Below are 20203 nucleotides of genomic sequence, written 5' to 3'. Positions count from 1 at the left end.
TCGAAACTACGGCTCGCGCCCCTGTTGCCCAAGCTTCTCAGACAGCGCTTCGCCTGTGCACGTGTGGGGGAAGCTCGTTTCGCATTTGTCGTTGATGGAAAATGCACCAGCATTGAAAGGATGCATTGTTATCTGCCAAGCCCGTCGGGTCTTGGCTCAATTCTTTGTACCTGTTGAGATCCCAGTCTGAATCGGGCCATCAACAGCACTCATGCACGGTCTTGACGACTGGGAGGACTGTACCAGTTTCTGTCAATGAGCAGATGCAACGCGCCTCTTATGCGTCATGCAAGGGAGGGTCCTTGGCGCCCTGACCCGGGCTGTGTTATAAAGGGAGCGATACCCTCGAAGGTCAAATCCGTTCTCCCAGAGCTTCATACCCTGTCTATTTTGCGACTTTGTCAAAATGAGGTTCCTCTGGGTCTCCGGGGTGTCACTTCTTGCCTCATGCGCCCATGCTCAGACGTTTCAGCGCTTGGGTGGTTGTCCAACTCTGGGCTGTGTCTTCCCTCCGGATCAGTATGTTTTCGCTTGCCAATTGTTTATAAGTGGTGCAAGAATCTGGAGTTGATCGCCTGTTTTTCCATAGGGCGGATTTCCTTCCGGGCCAGTATTTCGATATCCGACTGGAGGTTCACTCTCCCGTCAACGGCTCTGAGGCTCGCGCGGGTGAACCCGACCCCGACTTCAAGTTCACCATCGCCAAGAAGGGTGGAAAGCCAGTCTCTGTAACAAAGTACTTTGACATCAAAGAGCCCCAGCTCGAAAGATGGAACTTCACATGGTATGAAGGTATGGTCGCCACTAGCTGTTGACATAATAGCGCACCTGCTGACCGTAGTCAGACCTGTTTGCGAAAGACGCGAACTCGCCTTCGCTTGTCAACGTGACCTCCAAGGCCTACAGAAGAGTTGCACTCTATGAGCCTGGAGAGTACGAGGCTACCTTGACCTACTACGGAAACCAGACTACAACGGCCAACTGGGTTGTCCGGGACCTCCACAAGAAGCGGCGGGCCAAGAATGTCGTCCTTTTCGTTGGCGATGGAATGACCACCAACATGATCACTGCTGCTCGTCTCATCGCTCATCGCAGTATCAATGGCAAGTACATGACCAAGATGCAGTTGGACAAGTTCCCCGTTCTGGGCCACCAGATGACCCACTCGATGGATTCGTTCATCACCGACTCTGCCAACTCTGCGTCTGCTCTCTACTCTGGGCACAAGACCACCGTCAATGCTCTGAACGTTTACGTCGACTCCTCTGAGGATCCCTTTGATGATCCGAAGTTTGAGAACATTGCTGAGATTTTCCGTCGTCGGTACCCGGGCGCAGGTATCGGTATTGTCTCGACTGCCTTCCTGGCTGACGCGACTCCCGCCGCCCTAGCCGCTCACACCAGTGATCGGGGTGAATATGAGCACGTTATCGACGCTTACTATGAGGGTCTGACTAAGTACGAGTGGACTGACTTGGAGGGCCCTGATGTCATCTTCGGCGCCGGTGCAGAGAATTTCCTTAAGAGCAAGGACGCTTCGCGGGACTACTACAACCTGTTCGCGGAGAAGGGCTACAGTGTCAGCTGGAACAATACCGCCCTCCATGCCGCTCCCAATGACACCAAGGCTCTGGGTGTGTTCCAGATATCCAACCTGGCCACCTGGCTCGACCGCAACGTCTACCAGTCCAATCTCCAGAACAAGACCAACTACCCGGACGGCTCCGGTCGCGATGCCGAGGATCTGCCTGGTCTGAAGGACATGACCCTCAAGGCGATTGACGTGCTGAATGCCCGCCACAGGAAGAACGGCTGGTTCCTCATGTCCGAGGCCGCGAGCATCGACAAGCAGATGCACGTTCTGGACTACGACCGGTCTCTGGGTGAGCTCCTGGAGCTGGATGATACCGTCCGCGCGACCATTGAGAAGCTCAAGGCTCTGGGTCAGTTGGACGACACCCTGATCATCGTGACTGCTGACCACGGACACGGATTCGACGTCACTGGCTCCATTGACACCGAGTATCTCAACGCTCAAAGCGAGGACCGAAAGAAGCGCCAGGCCATTGGAACCTACGAGAGCTCTGGTCTGTCCCAGTACACCGTTGCCGGACCCAACGCCCTGCGGTACTCGGAGGGGGCTCACTTCCCCGCTCGCTGGGATCCCAGATACACTCTGCACTCGGGAACCGTGGCCTTCCCCGACCACCGGGAGAACTACCAGGTCCACAAGGAAGGCGCTCGTCTCCCTGCCACCGGCTCCAAGAGCAACTACTACGCCAACTACAAGGATGCCGTGACCGGGTTCCTGATCAACGGTACCCTGCCAGTGGACGCCAGCCAAGGCGTGCACTCGCTGACGGATGTGCCTGTGTTCGCGCAGGGTCCATGCCAGGAACTGTTTGGCGGAGTGTACAATTCTATTGATATCTTCTTCAACATGGCCGAGTGTCTTGGATTGGCGGAGACCAAGAAACACAAGGGCAAATAAGTGCTCGGGTTGAGGTAAAAGCTACACTCCCTTTTTCTTCTTTACTCTCTTCCGTATCTTCAAAGTGAGACGTTTAGACTTCAGACGTATGTATTTTGGTATATATTGATTCCCTTAACTCCTCCATCATGTCTCATCATTCAGTCAGATAGAAAATGATGTCACAGTACATACTGAACCCTGATCTTTTACCAAGTTCCTCTTGAGCATTCCTCTTTCTATTTCTATTTAAATTTAGTTTTCTTTTTTCTATTTCCAGGATGGTCACCCTGGAAAGCTGTTCCTGACATACGAGCAGCACGATAGGAATGGATCCTTGCATCAGCGCAGGGTCGGGACTCGGGACCATCACTACGTAATCCCCGAACATTCCATGTCCGTAAGGTAGTCAGCAGTCAGTCGACTGCCGAGTAGACTGCTGAGTAGTCTTGGATACTTGGAGCAGTTGTAGGAAGCTTATCAGTATCAGTTCAGCTCCGATGACGGAGTACAGTAGCACCTGGTACGTGGTAGGATGGGAGTCATACCCCTGGATTGGCAGTCCACCTGCCTTGGTAATGAGCGCGTGGCATTCCTGGCGGAAGGCTGACGGCGTTGGCGTGGAATTGCTGGTATGTAGCTGACGCCACCTTTTGATTTTTCGTCAATTCTACAGGGTATATGCTGAGCGAATGGGTTTGAAGAAGATGGATGTCATGGAAGAATACCTATCTAGATAGATAGTGTTGGGGTGAATGACTTCTGCAGTATGGCGGACTAGATGACTAGTGAGGGGACTAATACTCTGGGGTACGGCAGAGTGGAGTCAAGTCGGGAGTTTGTACAGCTAAGGAGACATTGCATGAGCAAAGGCAGTCGATAGATATTCAGTGACGAAGCAGACGTTGGAACTGTTCACTACAGGGTTTCAGTAACTAGATAGAGTAGTGCTCTCTAGTTATCAAGTACTGGACGTTTGGATCATAATGTAAATCAAGTCATGCCGTCGATCCGCGGTTAATCTCTGTTTCCCTTATCTCCAAGCAAGTCTGATTCTTACTCGGATATTATTGCGTTGCTTCATCTGACAGAATATGTTCTGACTTTCGCTTCTTGCTTGTTTATTCCAGTATTCCTTCAATTCGCCTCTTGTATTACTCCTACTGATCATCATTATTATCATCTCATTCCTCTGAGCAGACATCCTGCCATCCGCACGGATCTCACCCGCCCACTTTCCCGTCCTTTTCCCGCCCCCCTTAACGAACGAACGACGATCAATGAGCCCGTCGTCGTCTTTACTTTTGCCCCCCAGAAATCAGTTGATAACTACTAATAATTGATTGTCAAGTGATATTATTCTCCCTTTCTCCTTTTGTGTCTTAGTCACACTCTTTTTTTTCCCGATCCTTCAGTCAGTCGGTTACCTTAGAAGTTTGATCACTTTGATCGTAGACCGGGGGCATCTTCTCTCTCTCCCCTTAGTCAACCCACCTTCACCTTCTCTCTTCCTCCTTCTACTTCCTCCTTTTCTTCCCTGTCCAACACTTCTCCTGCTCTTGCTAAATTCTCCGCATCTGCTCTTTCTACCGGAGAGTTCAGAAAAAGCAAGGTATCTTCTACAGAGTGCAGACTATCTAACGTCTGTCTCCCATCTCCGTTCATCTACCAACGCCCCTCTTTCCGTCCCTCCCAATCAAACTAGCGACCTATCCCTCCTCCATCAAGTTCAACCCCTGACCGTCCTCTGGCGGATACCAACATCGCTGTTTCAGCAAACCCTCCGCGCTGGGACTGCCCAGTCTTTACGCGCGCTCTCAATTCTCGACCGACCTTAATCTTCTGTCCAAGTTCCTGTTTTATGAAAACACTCTTGAGCTCTCCAATCATCTTGTTGATCTCTATCTTTTCCCGACCTTGATTGCGTGTGCTGCAAAGATGAACGCCTCTCAGCATCCCCCAACCCTGTCATATCCTTATCCACCTGGCGTTTCGCTGGGCCCAGCAGGTGCGTCAGCCTTTTATTTTTTTGACTGTCGCGAAAGTCTGATCCCCTTTCGTCGTCGGTGATCGTCTGCGTTTCTCTGCTGTTTCATATCTGGCGGGGCCCGTTGATGGCTCGAGAGCTCTGTCCTTTCATTATTCTCTATATCTAGACCTTGCGTCGCCTGCTTATTTTATTGTTTTTCTCTCGCAACGTTTTGTCTTACTGACGGTATTCTCTGCGAACTAGACGGTCAGATTTCACCTCGCCTGGCTGTCAATCTAGCTTCCAATAACCCTTTCAGAAACCGCGCCTTGTCTCCTGCCGGTTCTGCCACATCTGGATCCCGACCGCCGCGACCAACCTCTACGAATCCTTTCCTCGACGATACCGACAGTCTCTCTTCTCCTCGGTCGGCTCCGGTGGGATCTCTGTTCTCGCCTGTGGATAAGCAGGACATGACCTCCCACACACGGGATCTCTTCGTACGTTTGTCTTAGTCCCTCGATAATTCTCTCTAGATCTGTCTAACCATTTGTGCTCCTTGTCCTGCAGGAGAACCTCAGTCTCAACTCTCAGCCCCAGAGCAACGGTCACCGGCCAGCTCCACCCCCTCCTGACAGCGGCTCCTCAAAGTTACCGTCAAACTCTCGTACACCTACCGCGCCGAGAGACCGCTCAGATCGTGGAACGAAGGATCCTTTCGACATATTCGCCGATCCGCCCAGTTTGACAAAGACGACGAGTCGCTCGGGTCCGGGGCGGGATAGGGAACGGGAAAGACGGCCCCGGCGGAACTCAGAGTCCTCTATCATGGACCGACCGAAGCTCATGGATTCTGATGAAGAAAAGCGTCGACGAGAGAGACGGCGACGTGAGCGGGAAGCTCGTCATCGCGATGGAAAACCTCGATCCAAGAAGACCAACTACCAGCTTGATATCATCGATAAACTGGACGTGACCAGTATCTACGGCACGGGGAGTAAGCTATGCCCACTGAACTCAATTTCCATTAACAGAAGGGTGAACTCTGTACTAATACGTACTCTACTAGTGTTCCATCACGATGGACCTTTCGATGCCTGCAACCCTCACCGCAACCGCAAAGGATCGCGCACCGCTCCCATGCAGGCCTTCCCCAAGGACTCTCCCAACATGGCGCTGGGAGGTTCCGGGCCCGTCAACAAGAACATCAACCTTGACCAATTTCACGGTACGATGGAAGAAGGGTTCAATGATTACGGCTCGACTAGTGCTTCCAGGAGCGGGGATGCCGTCAGCTTCGACCCGAAAGCACGCATTGAACCCATCCATGGAGCAGAAAGTATGGGCCTCGGTACAAGCACTTTCCTTGAGGGAGCGCCAGCAAGTCGGGCTGCGATCCAGCGTCGCGCGAGCGAGAACGAGAATCAGTTTTCCCAGAATGGAGGTCTTGCGCGAAAGAAGAGCCTTGCTCAGAGACTACGAGGCATCAACAAGCCGCAAGGTGGACGGATGGTGTCCCCCGAAGCCTCCTATAATGCTCCACTCAGCTCGAGCCACTCCGGGTCGCTTCGTGCGAACGAGAAGAACCCATTCTTCCAAGATTACGATGATGCCTGGGAGAAGAAAGGCGCTCGGATCAACACCGCCGAGGAGTCACGGTCAGGCATTGAAGGTGGCCGTGCACGGTCTTCCAGCAGTCCCAAACAGACCACCAACCTGGAAAGAAGGTTCACCAATGAACGCTCGAATACCGGGTTTGAAGATGGGAAGAGCGGCGGCGGCGGCGGCTTCATCAACAGAATGAAGAGTTTGCGGAAGCCCCGGCCCGAGCGGCGGGTCAGCAATGACTGAGCTGGCTAACCTCAAACCGGCTTCTCGGAAGATTTGCCTTGTGCTGTTTCTGCTCCAGGGGCTGTGTCGATCCGATGAACCCGACCGGGAAGCAACGGATTGAAGGACGCTTGGACGCGTCTGTGCCGGACTCGCCGGGATTATAGTATGCGAGTATGTATCATAATCTCTTACTTGCCGTGATACCCATGGTATTCGGACATGCTTGTACCGCATCGTAGCGGGGACGCCTCTTGGCATGTTGACATGCCACGGTATTTATACCTCTGAACATTTTGTTGAGGCTTTCTAGCACCAGGATGGGGATACGATCTGTACAAGCTTGTGAAAAGTGAGCTGGAGACATTATCTGCTCAGTAGAAGCTTGCGTGGGGTGCAAAAGGAGTGGCGTTTGTTGGGATTGGGAACTGGATATGCGATGCTGCATTGCCCGGATGGGTTTTGTCTTTCACACCCTAGTTTCTTTCACGTATCGCTCTATCACGAGGGTAATGTCATTTTACTAGATTCAATCATACATCATACAGCGTACAGTGTTACTTTGTGTCTGTATTCAAGTCAATTGAACTTGGTTCCGGAAAATCAACATATTGCAGGCGGTTTACCAATGATCAACGGGTAGATTAGCTAGCTTGTGATCGCCCAGACGTAAACTCTCGAAATAATCTAGAGACAAGAAGCATTTGTATATCAGATTTTGATACGAAGTATTGGAATATACACAAGACAAAACGCCCACACCGAACCCATTTCATAAACCAACCCAATCCTGCTGAAAACAAAGCCCATGCGTATCCAGGTTCAGACGACAGAGAGACCGAATAACTTGCCGAAGAAGCGTGAGCAAAGCAAGCCAGCATTATGCAATTTGCCGATCGTGACGGAGAAAGAGATTAAATGAAATCGAAATACGGAAGAGACATGATCATCATGAGTGCGAGCACGAGCACGAGCACGAGCACGATTAGCTATGCCTATGCCTATGCCTACGCCCTTGTGGCTTGACTCGGCCGGAGAGCGTAGGGGTTTGGAGCGGGGATACCTGCTCGCCGCTTGGATTGGGGCTTGGGTCTGGAGAGTGTGTATCTATTTCGTCAGGGGTTAGAACCAGTGCCTATGAAGAAAGGGGAGGAGTCACGGGCAATGGGGACTTACTTGGCGAATGCCCTGGAGAGGGCCTTCTTGCAGCTGATCTTCTGGCTGCCGATGAAGGAGTCGACCGTTACGGCGATCGCGCGGTCGATGTCCTGGGCGGAGCAGTACTCGGACAGACGCATCTTGCAAAAGGCTTCGGCGATACGCATGATGGCTTCCAGGTGACGGACCTGATTGTGGTTAGCATGATAGACGGAAAGAAGATATGTTGGAAACCACGTACAGTGATGGGGTAGGCACCAGTGGCCAGGGACTCCCGTCTCATGTCGGCGAAGAGCCGCGCGATCTTGTCCTGATCGATCTGGTAAAGCTTCGGGTGGCATCTTTCGCGCGCGTACAGGATGTACTTCCGTAGGAGCTCCTGGGGGATCTCGCCCTCCTTCTCTTCTTCCGCCTTGCGTTGGGCTGCTTCACGCTTGGCGATTTCCTCGGGAGTGGGGGGCAGGCGGTTGCCATGCTTATCCAGGCGGTAACCTTCCTCATCGATCCGGTTGCCTTCCGAATCGATCAGATTGCCGTCCTGGTCCCTGAGAGGCCGAGTGGGGTTGGCTCGGTGGTGAGACTCGACGACGAAGTTGGCTAGACGCTCATCTTCGGTCGGCTCGACCATGTCCCGCACGACACAGAGAATATCGAAACGCGAAAGAATGGGCTCTGTGAGCTCGACGTTCTGGGAGAACGGAATCGTGCTGTTGTAGCGTCCACCGATGGGGTTGGCGGCTGCCACCACAGCGCAGCGGGCTTGCAAGGTGGTAACGATACCAGCCTTGGAGATAGAAATGGTCTGCTGTTCCATGGCTTCGTGGATAGAAGTCCGATCCTGATCGTTCATCTTATCAAACTCATCGATCAGACATGTGCCTCGATCCGCGAGCACCAGAGCTCCTCCTTCCAGGGTCCATTCGCTGGTTAAAGGATCGCGACGGACGCTGGCTGTAAGACCGACAGCACTGGCACCTTGACCGGTTGCAAAGACCGCTCTATGGGCAGTCTTTTCAACGTACTTCAGCACCTGCGACTTAGCTGTACCGGGGTCACCGAGAAGGAGCACGTTGATGTCTCCACGGATAGCCATCTTGCCTTGGGCTTCCTTGCTCACGCCACCGAAAAGCGAGAGGGCAACAGCGGTCTTCACGTCCTGGTGCCCGTAAATGCTTGGCGCGATAGAGCGCACGATCTTATCAACAATATCGGGGTCTCTGGACAAGGCACGAATCTCGCGCTCATCTTCTTCGGTCAAGTGGAAACCAGCCAGCTGGTCGTGCGACTTGACGACATGATTCGCCTCGATGATCGTGGCAAAAACAGGGAAGCCGTTCTTGTTGTTAAGCTGAGCGTCGTAGCTGTTCCTGTAGATACCAGTCACCTCAATCTCATCACCTGGCTTGGCAGAATCGATGAGATCTGCAAGTAAGACGACTTCACGCTGACGCGGCAGTCGTCCGGCGGGCACGGAGCCCGGGGATTCTTGCAATGTCAGCTTTTGGTAGTTCCGGTAGACAGTCTTTTCTGAGTTGATGGTAAACGGCCCCTTCGACTGGCAGTTCTGACAGTAGGAGATTTTGACTTCCGCGCTCGCTTCCTGCTGGAAAGGTCCCAATGTGATATTACACTTCTGGCAAATGAACATCACATATTTCAATTGCGGGAAGACACCGGTCCGGCGGGTGACAACTCCACTGACACGGACAAGGGAGTTCAGATGTTGCTGGCGCAGCTGCCGTAAGGTGTAGACGATCGGAAGTTCTGAGATTCGGACATGGATCTCGTTGTGAATATCATGATATTGAGGGTAGTGGAAGAGAGTGACATCAAGCGCAACTTGGTCAAAGACCTTGAGAACCTCGGTTGGTTCATTCGCAAGGAAGTAAGAAAGAGCGGCCTTTGTGGAAGTCAAGTGGACATAGGAGACCTCGAGTGATGCAGAATTCACCTCACCCAGGGTTTTGATCTTGTTTCCGTAAACTGACTCACCAGCTTGATCGGTGAATTCTGTGAGGAAAGCCTTGAACTCTCGATAGATAGAGCGCAGAACTTGTGGCTGCAGTACCCAATCCGTGATGTTGGCCGCCTTTACATCAGCTAACTCCTCCAGGGAGAGCTCTTCCATGGCGTCATCGCCCATTTCAATATCCTCACGGTCCTCATCGTAATGATGTCTTCGCCGCCGAGGCTGGCGAGTGAGGTCCATATCACCTTCATCGTCATCTTGCAAGAATGCGGCGGGCATACGGCGGCGACGCTCGAGCTCGCGATCTCTTCGGTTCAGGCGAGCATCCAGCTGCCGGCGAGTCGCAATGTCAAGTTCTTCATGGTCTCCATCATCGTCAATGTATTCGCCTTGATAACGGTCGTCTGCAGCATCTCGGTAATCTCTTTCAAAGTTGTCCCCGAACAGGTCGATTCCATCTTCATCCTCTGCCATCTCATCAATATCGTCAATGTCTCCCATGAGTTCTGCTTCTTCGTCTCTTTCGTTGTCATCGTCATCAAAGGGGAGCATAGGGGGAGAGGAGGGAGGAGCTGGAAAAAGTCAGCCATCCACTAATTCATTTGTGATTTTCAATGCGATAAAAACTTACGGCTTGAGGGAGGAGCAACAGACGACACATCATCGTCAGGCTCTCTGGATCTTTTACGTCTGTTCAATCTCCCCAAGCCGCGATTGGCGGCAGATGTGCTGGGTCGAAGTGGTGAACTGCATCATGAGGGTGATTAGACCACTGACAAAAAGCGCCGAGTGCTTCTTCAGCCAACGATGCAAATGTGCAGGTTAAAGTACATACCTCATTTTGTGTAATATTCAGTCTGGCGCTCAAGGATGAATAGAACAGACTGAATTGGCTATGTTCACAGAAGTTGCTGGGAGGACAGACACTTCTTGCAGTGGTGGGAGAGGAGCGAAGGGAGAAAAGAATCCTTGGCGGTTGTTGGTGCGCGGTAAACGACGCGTCGAGGCGCGACTTGCACGCGTCAGATTTCAATTAAGTCCTACTTAGGTAATTCTCTTGCCTCATTCGGACGTTGCCGCTTTTAGAGGGCGAAGGCGAGTCAGGTGACTCACTTACCCTCGAAGGTTATTTGCTCATCCCTTTGGCTCGTTCAAGGGCACTACATACGCACATCCTGGGTTCTCTCTTTTGTCAGTATCTTCGCTGCTTTCCCAGTTCAGATTCTTCGTGATCCAGGCGATGCTTGCTTTTTACTTGTAAGTTGTAAAATGCTTCATGGCGCAATAATGCTCACTTTCGCCCTGGGCGGCACTGGTCAAGTACTTCCTTCCCCGACAAATCATCAAGGAAAGAATTTCAACGAATTGGCTAAAATTTCTGAGCGCTGTACTTTCTCATCCAATCAATCACAGTGCGGTAACAAAGCAAATTATTTTCCGGATTGACGATCGGATCACCTTCGTCTGGGAACACCAGAAGCGCACTATTCACGCCTCTGAGCTGGAGAACAGTGAAAGCGGCTAATCCATCGGCAATGACCCTCTTGTAATTCAACTCGCAATGGATAACTAAATGCGGAGTTTGCCAGCTCGCAGTAAATCGTGCTGGATCCCATTTCCTCCACTCATCCGGAGTTTCCCAAATGGGACCTCCAAGTTCATTGATAAAGTGTTGCCGATTGCTTGCTAATTGGGAGGTCATACTAAAAATCCCATCATGCGTCACAAGGGCCTTGAATTTACGGCCAAACTCATGGCCTTGGATCCAGTTAACCATGTATCCCCCGTACCCGGCACCAACCGCGACGGAGCGAGTAGTGTCAATGTATCGGAGGCTCTCATTTTGTTGCAGATATTCAAAGCCTCGCTCAAGGTCTATATAAGGCAGCGCGCCCCAGGAACATTGGCTGGAATCTATGAAAACTTGCCCAAACCCAGAGCTCCCTGCCGGGTTGGGCGCAACAACAACAAAGCCATGCTCTGCGAACAATGCCAAATTCCATTGGACGCTCCACTGGTTGTTCCACGCGCTCTGAGGGCCGCCATGAATAAAGTATGCCAATGGGTATCGCTGCTGTGGGTCGAACTTGGACGGTTTGATCACCCAGGCCTGGATTCTGCGATTGCCAGTGCTATCGAACCAAATCACATCGACTTGTGCCTTAGAGAGCCCCAGATCCGTTGCGCGACTTGCAGATAATATCTTGGGGAATTCGGTCAGAGCGGCTAGGTCAAAGATATTCCATGTAGGGGTCTCGACTAGGCTGCTGTGAGTGATCAGAATTCTCGATGAATCCGATCGCACCGGTGTCACATGCGCAATAGATCCAAAACACCATGGATCAACCAGTCTCAATGCCGCAGGACGTAACCCCTCCCAGTAACGACCAAGTTTAAGGTGATATTACATCACCCGCCCACTCTGCTCTGTCTGGATAAGAAGCGTACGGTTGTTCCCAAATGAGATGGCGCACGGGCTAAGATCCCATAGTCCGTTGCCATCAGCAGATGCGAATATCTCATACACATCATAACTTCCTGGCGCCGGTATGTATATGATGCGATTTTTGTCGGCCTTGTTTCCATCTCTCTTCTGGGATAGGAAGACGACTGGTCGATTTTCATCTGACTTATCCACTGCAAGTGATGATATTGCTCCTCCTAATCCCCGATACCGCCATACTTGATAGATAAGGTCTCTGTTCTGTTGATCCCAGCGTTCCACGGGTTGGACATAGCATGAGCATGCTGTATGAGTAGCACTGTTGACTTCTCTGTCCCTGGCAACAAATACCATGGCAAAGGGGTTAATTTCAAATTCTCGCGAGGTCTCTTCCCCTCCCAAAGGTGACATGGGCGACTCTAACCCCTCTAGTCCCGCAAATATCATGAGATTAGAAATGCCCGAGATACTATACCGACTCCCCGGCTTGGACCCTCTTCGCAGAGACCCATACCAGATGGAGTTCTTCAATTCGCTCACATACGAGCATTCATCTCTGACTGGAAAGGTAGTGTAGAAACGGCCAGTGCTATGGCCAGTGAATCCCGCAATCTGCTTCGGGTTCACCAGAGACCCATTTGGATTTGCCCTGCCACTGATCGCAAACGCGAGATCGTTCTCGTCGTCCTCTCGAAACGGAAGTTGCCCGGTCACCTTGAGGTCAAAGGCTTGGCCGGGGACTGTGCCGGCTTTATAGATCTCAGTGGTAGTGCACTGTGCGTCACCGACCATCAAGTCAGTGTTACCGCTTTCCAGCCATTCAAGCCATATAAGCTGATTGCTTCTTGATACCCATTGAGGTGATCTGGCGTTGGGATTCTCAGTGACACAACATGATCGACCAGTCGCAAGGTCCACAACGCGAATCTCCTTTTTCTCTGTTTGAGAGCGGAAAGAGTACGTGCTTTGAGTATACACTGCAAGAGTGCCTGCGGCGTTTGGAGTTGGGTTTGAGCGCTTAGGTGCCTCAAGTAGTGTTCTGGGAGAATTGTCATGCTAAGCATAATCTAAAGGGAAGACTGGAAGGTAGACTTACTCCGAAGTGAGTCTCATCGTGAGTACAGCGCGGCAGTTGATGATCTCTTGAATTTGGGATCATTAACATCGAGAGTAATAGTAGGTCGCTCTGAGGTAAGGGCGAAGCTTGCATAGCGGCCGGCAAGGCTAAAGGCCTCTTATCAGTCTCTAGGGAAAAGGCACTAAAATGATGAATTAAACCCTCATTGATTAATCTATGTTGAGAAATGCTCATGAGCATTCGGACACCAGGGCTTAATATAGCCAATCATACATCTCTAGCTTCCGACTCTGTAAGCACTACCTACTTTCAAAGAGTGGTTGCCTTCGTTGACATGGGGTGGCCTGCTTATTAGGCATGGGTAGTCCTGTTTAACCCTCGGGCTTGCTATCCCAAAGTCTAATATGGAAGAATAACACACGGTTTCACATGTAGTTGTATCAAGCAAAAGGGAGGAGGTACAGAGCGACCACGATGGCTCCACATGATTATCAACAGTCAAGGTCGGTGCAAACAGAGCAAACATCTGATGCACTCGCGTCGCGTCATGGGCGCATCTTGACCAGGTCTTGGTCGCATACTCCTCAACCTTTCACTCTGCTTAATATATCTATTGTCCTGCTTAAGCGACTGGGTAGTCTAGTGGCAAGAGCGACAGCGACAATGAGCACATCTGAATCAGTGGAGCCGTCAGTCGGCACCGACCAGCAGAAGAACTCGCAAGATGCCAGCAAGCGCAGAGAGAGCTTCAGCTCTCAGAACTCGCAAACCGCCAAAGAGTAAGAAGCCTACTTCTAATATGATGGATTTTGATAAGAAAGCCGAAGACTGTGCCGCTGTGTCCTAACACACAATGACCTCTAGATTCATCGAATCGCAAATGCGTCTCGAGGCCGACGCCCGCGAGATCCTACCATACGTGAGTCGGTCTCCTCCCCCTCGCGACAACCAGCAATCCTTATCTGACGCCGTCTAGTCCTTTGATTCCTGCACACAAGCTCTAGGACCCCTGCGACAGAGTCTGTTCGCCTGTCTCACATGCAACCCTCCCTCCGATACGCCAGATGCACCGCACACTTCCGCAGGCGTCTGCTACTCCTGCTCCATCGCTTGCCACGGCGAACATACACTCGTCGAGCTGTTCAATAAGAGAAACTTTGTCTGCGACTGTGGGACAACGCGCGTGTTGTCTGGCCTACCCTGCACGCTTCGCAATGACCCCAAGACCGGTGCAAAGGGCGTTCGGGCCCAAGAGCCAGCGCCGGAGAACAAATACAACCACAATTTTCAGAACAGGTTCTGCGGCTGTGGCGAGGACTACAATGCCTTCGAAGAAAAAGGAACAATGTTTCAGTGCCTTGGGTTGGGTACGGTCGAAACCGGTGGTTGTGGTGAGGATTGGTGGCATCCGGAGTGCCTGATCGGTTTACCAAGGGACTGGTATAAAAAAGCGAAAGCTGCGACGGCGGATGTCGAAACCACGAAGCAGGATAGTGGGGCGGATGACAATGACGATGAGGATACGCCTCTGCCCCCGGGATTCCCGGCTGAAGATGAATTTGAGACATTCTTGTGTTACAAGTGTGTCGAATCTAATCCGTGGTTGAAGCGATACGCAGGAACACCGGGGTTCCTTCCAGCAGTCTATAAGGAGGGCGGACTGTACAAAGGCTTGGAAGAGCAGCGCACAGCCACAGAGCCTTCGAATGTATCTTCCGATCCGTTGACCAACACTAAGAAACGCAAGGCGGACGACGATGACACGACAGAAACAAAGGAGACAAATGAGCCAGCTGCAAAGCGGACACAGTCAGAGCTCGATGGCGAACAGACCCCCACAGAACCAAAGCCAGAGACTACCCAGCCCGAACCCGCCAAACCCAAGCACGATTCCCTCTCTAACCCACCCCCATCTGGAACATTTTCCCTCTTCCTCAAAGAAGACTTCCGCGAGCACTTCTGCCGCTGCCCGGAATGTTTCCCTAACCTAGCCAAATACCCCCAACTCCGCGAAGAGGAGGAAACATACGAGCCCCCTCTCTCGGATGATGGCGAAGCCAACGGCGGAGGCAGCACCGGAACAGGCAGTCTCTACGACCGCGGCGAGGCAGCCCTGAGTAACATCGACCGTGTCCGGGCTATCGAGGGTGCGATGGTGTACAACCACCTCCGCGATAAAGTGAAGGAGTTCCTGAAGCCATTTGCGGAGTCCGGCACCGCTGTCAGCGCGGAGGATATCAAGGCCTACTTTGAGAAGTTGCGTGGTGATGAGCAGCCGATCAAGGATGCTGCTGCTGGTCAGGCCTCCGCTTCTTCCAGGAATGGCGGTAACGAAAAGGACGAGGGAGGAGATGGTCGGAAAGAACAAAGTGGTATGTCTGGTTCGAAATTGTCTGTCGCCTCGGGTTTTGTTGCTGACTCGGAGCAGGTTATTGAGATGACGTCGTCTTTTTCGGCTGAAGATTAACATCAGATTGTAGTTTACGAACACGATAATGAAAGGGACATAGGATTGGGAATCACTGGGCTTTCATTAGGCGTTTATGGAGGGAAGGGATGGATGGAATTTGTACATCAGTGCACCCGCAGTTCGAGCTTGTATCTCTCATGCATTTCGGTTAATTACTACCATTTCACGGTTCAAGGTCATTGGAATGAGGTAAGTTCTTGTATAGTATATAATAATCCGCCAATGATTGCGCCTGAGACAATGAGCAAGTCAGCGCAAATGCGACGATCTAAACTGCGGAATCAGAAAGCCCATAGACGCCAATCCAAGCACCAAATGGTCTATGAGAAGGATCCTAAACGCCAGTCACATGCTTGAGCTCAAATATTGGAAGAAAAAATATATGTAAATCACTCTTTGAGCCGCTTTGCAGCCCTACCCATGAGGCTATCGTCTGGCAGCCCGCTCCGCTTAGTACCGGGTAAACTGCCGGAGCGGATGTCGTTGTCATCTTGAGTGACTCGGCGGTGGGGATATTTGCCCTCGTAGCCCGCGAAGCAATTAGCAGTGATTGGAGTACCGGTGGTAAAATACGGATGCTCCAACGCTTCCCGGGCTGATATCCTCTTGGTAGGGTCGTATTCGAGCAGCCGCGAGAGCAAGTCGAAGCCTTCGGCGCCCGGCGTTCCTGCAGCAGATGCTGGCGAATACCCATTGTTCTTCAGACAACTTTGGTACCATCCTTCCAGATTGCACTGTCTGTTGAGGTAACCTCTCGACATCGCTAACGACTGAAGTTGGGAGAATTCGGGCATCGATACAAGACCGGGCCATGTTTCCTTCCTGGGCAAGCCCATGATGTCGATAATCTTCATCATCTGATTACGCTGGAATGGTACTGTCTTTTTGCTGTCCATCTTAGCTTCTTCCCCCTTAAAGATGGGTCGGAGAGAGAGCAGTTCCGCGAATATGCATCCAACTGCCCAAAGATCCACGGCCGGCGTGTAATGCCGGCTGCCCATTAGTAGTTCCGGAGCACGATACCAGATCGTGACGACAACCTTGTCTCCGGAATAAAGAGAGTTGAGCGGTTTGTAAAATAGACGCGCGAGGCCCAGATCACCAATACGGACTGCACCGCTCGAAGTCACTAGAATGTTGGCTGGCTTCAAATCTCGATGCAAAACCCAATTCGTATGAAGGTATAGCAGGCCATTCAGCAGCTGAAACAATATCGACTTGATCATCGGTGCCGGAATGGCATGTCTCTGCGGCTGAGTGTGGTGATGGATGATCTGGAGCAGATCGTGCTCAGTGTACTCGAATACCATGAAGATACACTTGTCCTCCAAGATGATCTCTGCTAATTGCACCACGTTGGGGTGATCCAATTCAGAGCATAAAGCCATCTCTCGAATTGCCGACTGCGAGAGGCCTGTGTACTGGATGATTTCACCCTCTTTGTCGGGCTTGAATCTTATTTGGTCAGCCACTATAAAAAAAATTAATGAAAGAAATTGACTCACTTCTTGATCGCAAATTCGCCTTTCCTGCCATCCTTTCCGATGGCTTTGTAGACGCGGCCATATGTACCACTGCTGATGAAGCCAACGATGTGATACTTATCCCGTACCCGTACTTTGCTGGTATAGCCAGTTCCGGAGGGTTTCCTCGAGTCTAGATTCTCTTTAAGCAAAAGAGTCAGCATTTTGAAAAACCTGGATGTTCATAGTATATATGCTCGAAACTTCGGTGAATTCCTTATGGTAAAGCAAAGAACAGCGGGTATATAGAAGGAGGCAAACGGCTCAAATGGAGGAAAGTCTCGCGGCAGAGTGATAAACTTATTGGACAGGACACTGAAGCAAATAACGACAGACACATCGCTGGGACTAGCTTAGAGGGAGATTACCACGTGGATAGAACCCGCCGATGGAGTTGAAGAATGGGAAGTTTCTTCCAAACATGATGGGCAAGATACAAAGAAGCCACCGTGAAGCTCAGCAGCCACAACCCAAAGGCCTTTTTATCTTTTCATCTGCAACAAAGCTTAAGACTCTCCGAGAGACAGCAGCACATGAGATGATTCCGAAAAGGGAAAGAAGAAAGTAGAAGACGGAAAAGACGGAAACTTAAGAGGGTCGAGTGGCCAAGGAAAAGAAGAAATGTCAGGAGCTTCTCAAATGGAGTAAATAGGTGACAATATGATATTAACCGGTATTACCATCAACAGCAGCCTGTAAATTCCGTTTTAGAGACAAGTTCTGGCTGACACTGGCCGCAGCGGACCTAGAGGATGCAGTTAACGGGCCGGATGATGAAGGCTGGTTTGTCAGACTCATGGATGGAGATTGGTTAGGTTGGAATAGCAAAAGGGCCCGAAAGGTGGAGGTACGGAGTATCTATCGGTAACCGTTCAAGGGTCACGGTGACTGCGCAGAGTACGGCGTAGTGTACTGGGATCTCCTCATCAGGATCCACGGTCGCAGTAGTGGAGTGGATAGTGCACTATGAGGATGATTGACTGGTCGTCTCCACTACTACTAGAAACAATTGCATGCAGGGACGATGATGAGGATGGGTTTGGAGAGACAAATAGCAATGGCAGTTGAGGATGTTGATGATGCATTGAGTGATCCGGTCTGAGTCTCTTTCTCGACTGTCCCAGATTCCCCCTCTTTTGTTAGTCAGCAGGCACATTGCTTTTCAACATCAGTCACTCTCGCTTCATGAGAGATACAGTGATGATAAGACGAGTAGGATGGATCTGCTTTCTTTATGACTACTGCTGAATGTCCGAATTGTCCTGCATAACTCCATCGCAGTGTCTTCGGCCACTTTTCATTGCTGATACTGATTTGTGTCGTTGCCAAATTGCGGTCTCCCGTATCACACTTCAACATCTGCGGAGTAGATATATACTTTGAAGGCGCTGCTAGTCTCGAGACATAATATTGATGAGGTATTTGCATCAACTTCATAGGCTGACAGTGATGACTTTCCTCCCTGTAGAAAGTAGCCATATTGCTAGGACTGTCGTGTTTAGCGAGTCAGTGTCAATGACTCGAATCAACACGGAGTTTCCTTATCCCGGTAGTCTAAGCTCCCACGGACCCTTACAACGTCATCTGCGACCAAGCGATAGTTACCTACTTACTACGGAGTAGTAGGGTCAGAATACTTTCAGCTTCGATCCCAATAATACAATGCTTCGATATTATTAACTAAATTCCTACCTCGTGGCTCCTTGTATCTTAATTCGGACCAAAAATCACCCCGACAGATCAACAGACCAGTAGCATCATGAGTCCCACTGAGGTGACCCATTCCAGGGTCACGGCGTACCTGGTCTATCTCGTTTTTGTCGTCACACTAGGGCCGCTTCAATTTGGTTATCATCTTGTTCGTGCAAAGCGCTCTTGGATTGCTTGACTCCTGACCGATTACTAACTGTGGACTGAAACAGGCCGAGCTTAATGCCCCCCAGGCTGTCATTACCTGCGAGCAAAAGAGCATCCATTTCACCACTTCAGCATTGTTCGGGACTCTGCCTCAATGTCTTCCAATGAACCCTTCCCAATTCGGTCTGGTGTCCTCCATATACACCCTTGGTGGTTTGCTAGGTGCCCTGCTGGCAGGGCCAGTTTCCACTAAACACGGGCGGTTATTCGCCTTGCGAGCTACAACGATTTTCTTCATTCTGGGTCCGGTAGCGGAAACATTTGCACCCAATCTACTGACCTTGAGTGTCGGTAGGTTGCTGAGTGGTGTTGGTGCGGGTGCTGCTATTGTCGTCGGTCCAATTTATATATCCGAAATTGCCCCGCCCAACGCGAAAGGGTTCTTCGGTGCCTTTACGCAGATTATGACCAATGTAGGTATCCTGTTTACCCAGACGCTCGGCTACTTTCTCAGCAAAGGGGATCAATGGAGGGCCATACTTGCGGTGGCTTGGCTACTCGGGCTTTCGGAACTCCTTGGTCTATTCTTTGTACCTGAAAGTCCCACTTGGCTGGCTGAGCATCAACAGGCGAACTTGGCCAGACAGGTACTGCAGAGGATACGTGGGAAGAATGCAGATATTGAAGAGGAAATTGAAGGATGGAGGAGCTCTGATAGGCCTACAGTACCGGAGGAGGAGTCACTGCTCACCCCTCCTTCCGGCAACTTGCCCCCTAAGCAACCCCCAGTTACGATCCTGCAAGCCGTGACAGACCCATACTACCGACCGGCCATCGTTGCTGTCATCGGAGTGATGGTGGCTCAACAGTTCACCGGCATTAACAGTATCATCATGTATAGTGTCTCACTTCTACAGGGTCTCCTTCCCACGGCAGCGGCTTTGTTAACCGTGATGATCTCAGCCATCAACCTGGTCATTACTCTTGCCTGCTCACCTTTACCTGATAAGATTGGCCGAAAGACCTGCCTGCTTCTGAGCATCTCCGGTATGGGCTGCAACTCCGTCTTGCTGGCGCTCGGGATCTATTTCAACCAGAAAATCTTGTCTGCGATAGCAGCTTTGTTATTTGTGGCCAGCTTCGCGGTTGGCTTAGGTCCAGTACCTTTTATCTTGGCTTCTGAGCTAGTCGGTCCCGAGGCTGTGGGTGCGACGCAGAGCTGGGCGCTGGCGGCCAACTGGACCGCAACGTTCATCGTGGCTCAGTTCTTCCCGGTGCTCAACGACGCATTGGGCGGCCGTGGCAAGATCTACTGGATCTTTGCGGTACTGGCTTGCCTTCTTGGAGGCTTCATCTACGGATGGGTGCCTGAAACCAAGGGCAAGGCCAATGCCGATGAGGTATGGGGAAGGGAAGACTCGCGGCGGAGAGACTAA

General features: G+C 51.2%; 7 protein-coding genes across 7 annotated transcripts; 4 read left to right on the top strand and 3 right to left on the bottom strand.

Annotated features, from left to right (window-relative positions):
* Positions 1-406: 406 nt before the first annotated feature.
* On the top strand, positions 407-2491 carry CDV56_103460 (alkaline phosphatase; the record flags this gene model as incomplete). Its single annotated transcript, XM_026757079.1, has 3 exons — positions 407-519; positions 590-792; positions 846-2491. 3 exons carry the CDS (start codon positions 407-409, stop codon positions 2489-2491), a joined length of 1962 nt encoding a protein of 653 aa, XP_026610708.1.
* Positions 2492-4408: 1917 nt separating this feature from the next.
* Positions 4409-6290, top strand: CDV56_103042 (Pal1 family protein; the record flags this gene model as incomplete). The annotated part of the gene is made up of 4 exons (XM_026756661.1): positions 4409-4478; positions 4704-4939; positions 5010-5436; positions 5509-6290. The coding sequence occupies 4 exons, from the start codon at positions 4409-4411 to the stop codon at positions 6288-6290; spliced, it is 1515 nt and encodes a 504-aa protein (XP_026610707.1).
* Positions 6291-7276: 986 nt separating this feature from the next.
* Positions 7277-10236, bottom strand: MCM2 (MCM DNA helicase complex subunit MCM2; the record flags this gene model as incomplete). The annotated part of the gene is made up of 5 exons (XM_026756178.1): positions 7277-7376; positions 7446-7615; positions 7669-9968; positions 10028-10143; positions 10232-10236. 5 exons carry the CDS (start codon positions 10234-10236, stop codon positions 7277-7279), a joined length of 2691 nt encoding a protein of 896 aa, XP_026610706.1.
* A 529-nt stretch (positions 10237-10765) lies between these two features.
* On the bottom strand, positions 10766-12952 carry CDV56_102201 (alpha/beta hydrolase family protein; the record flags this gene model as incomplete). Its single annotated transcript, XM_026755820.1, has 3 exons — positions 10766-11655; positions 11845-12878; positions 12936-12952. The coding sequence occupies 3 exons, from the start codon at positions 12950-12952 to the stop codon at positions 10766-10768; spliced, it is 1941 nt and encodes a 646-aa protein (XP_026610705.1).
* Positions 12953-14262: 1310 nt separating this feature from the next.
* On the top strand, positions 14263-15384 carry CDV56_101861 (putative metaphase-anaphase transition protein (Mlo2); the record flags this gene model as incomplete). Its single annotated transcript, XM_026755480.1, has 1 exon — positions 14263-15384. One exon carries the CDS (start codon positions 14263-14265, stop codon positions 15382-15384), a length of 1122 nt encoding a protein of 373 aa, XP_026610704.1.
* A 392-nt stretch (positions 15385-15776) lies between these two features.
* On the bottom strand, positions 15777-17074 carry ssn3 (cyclin-dependent serine/threonine protein kinase SSN3; the record flags this gene model as incomplete). The annotated part of the gene is made up of 2 exons (XM_026755258.1): positions 15777-16842; positions 16893-17074. The coding sequence occupies 2 exons, from the start codon at positions 17072-17074 to the stop codon at positions 15777-15779; spliced, it is 1248 nt and encodes a 415-aa protein (XP_026610703.1).
* A 1595-nt stretch (positions 17075-18669) lies between these two features.
* On the top strand, positions 18670-20203 carry CDV56_101165 (putative MFS glucose transporter; the record flags this gene model as incomplete). The annotated part of the gene is made up of 2 exons (XM_026754784.1): positions 18670-18768; positions 18833-20203. The coding sequence occupies 2 exons, from the start codon at positions 18670-18672 to the stop codon at positions 20201-20203; spliced, it is 1470 nt and encodes a 489-aa protein (XP_026610702.1).

The sequence above is a fragment of the Aspergillus thermomutatus genome (genome assembly GCF_002237265.1).
Source record: "Aspergillus thermomutatus strain HMR AF 39 chromosome Unknown NODE_285, whole genome shotgun sequence".
Taxonomy (NCBI): domain Eukaryota; kingdom Fungi; phylum Ascomycota; class Eurotiomycetes; order Eurotiales; family Aspergillaceae; genus Aspergillus; species Aspergillus thermomutatus.
This window is presented reverse-complemented; position numbering and strand designations above follow the sequence as displayed.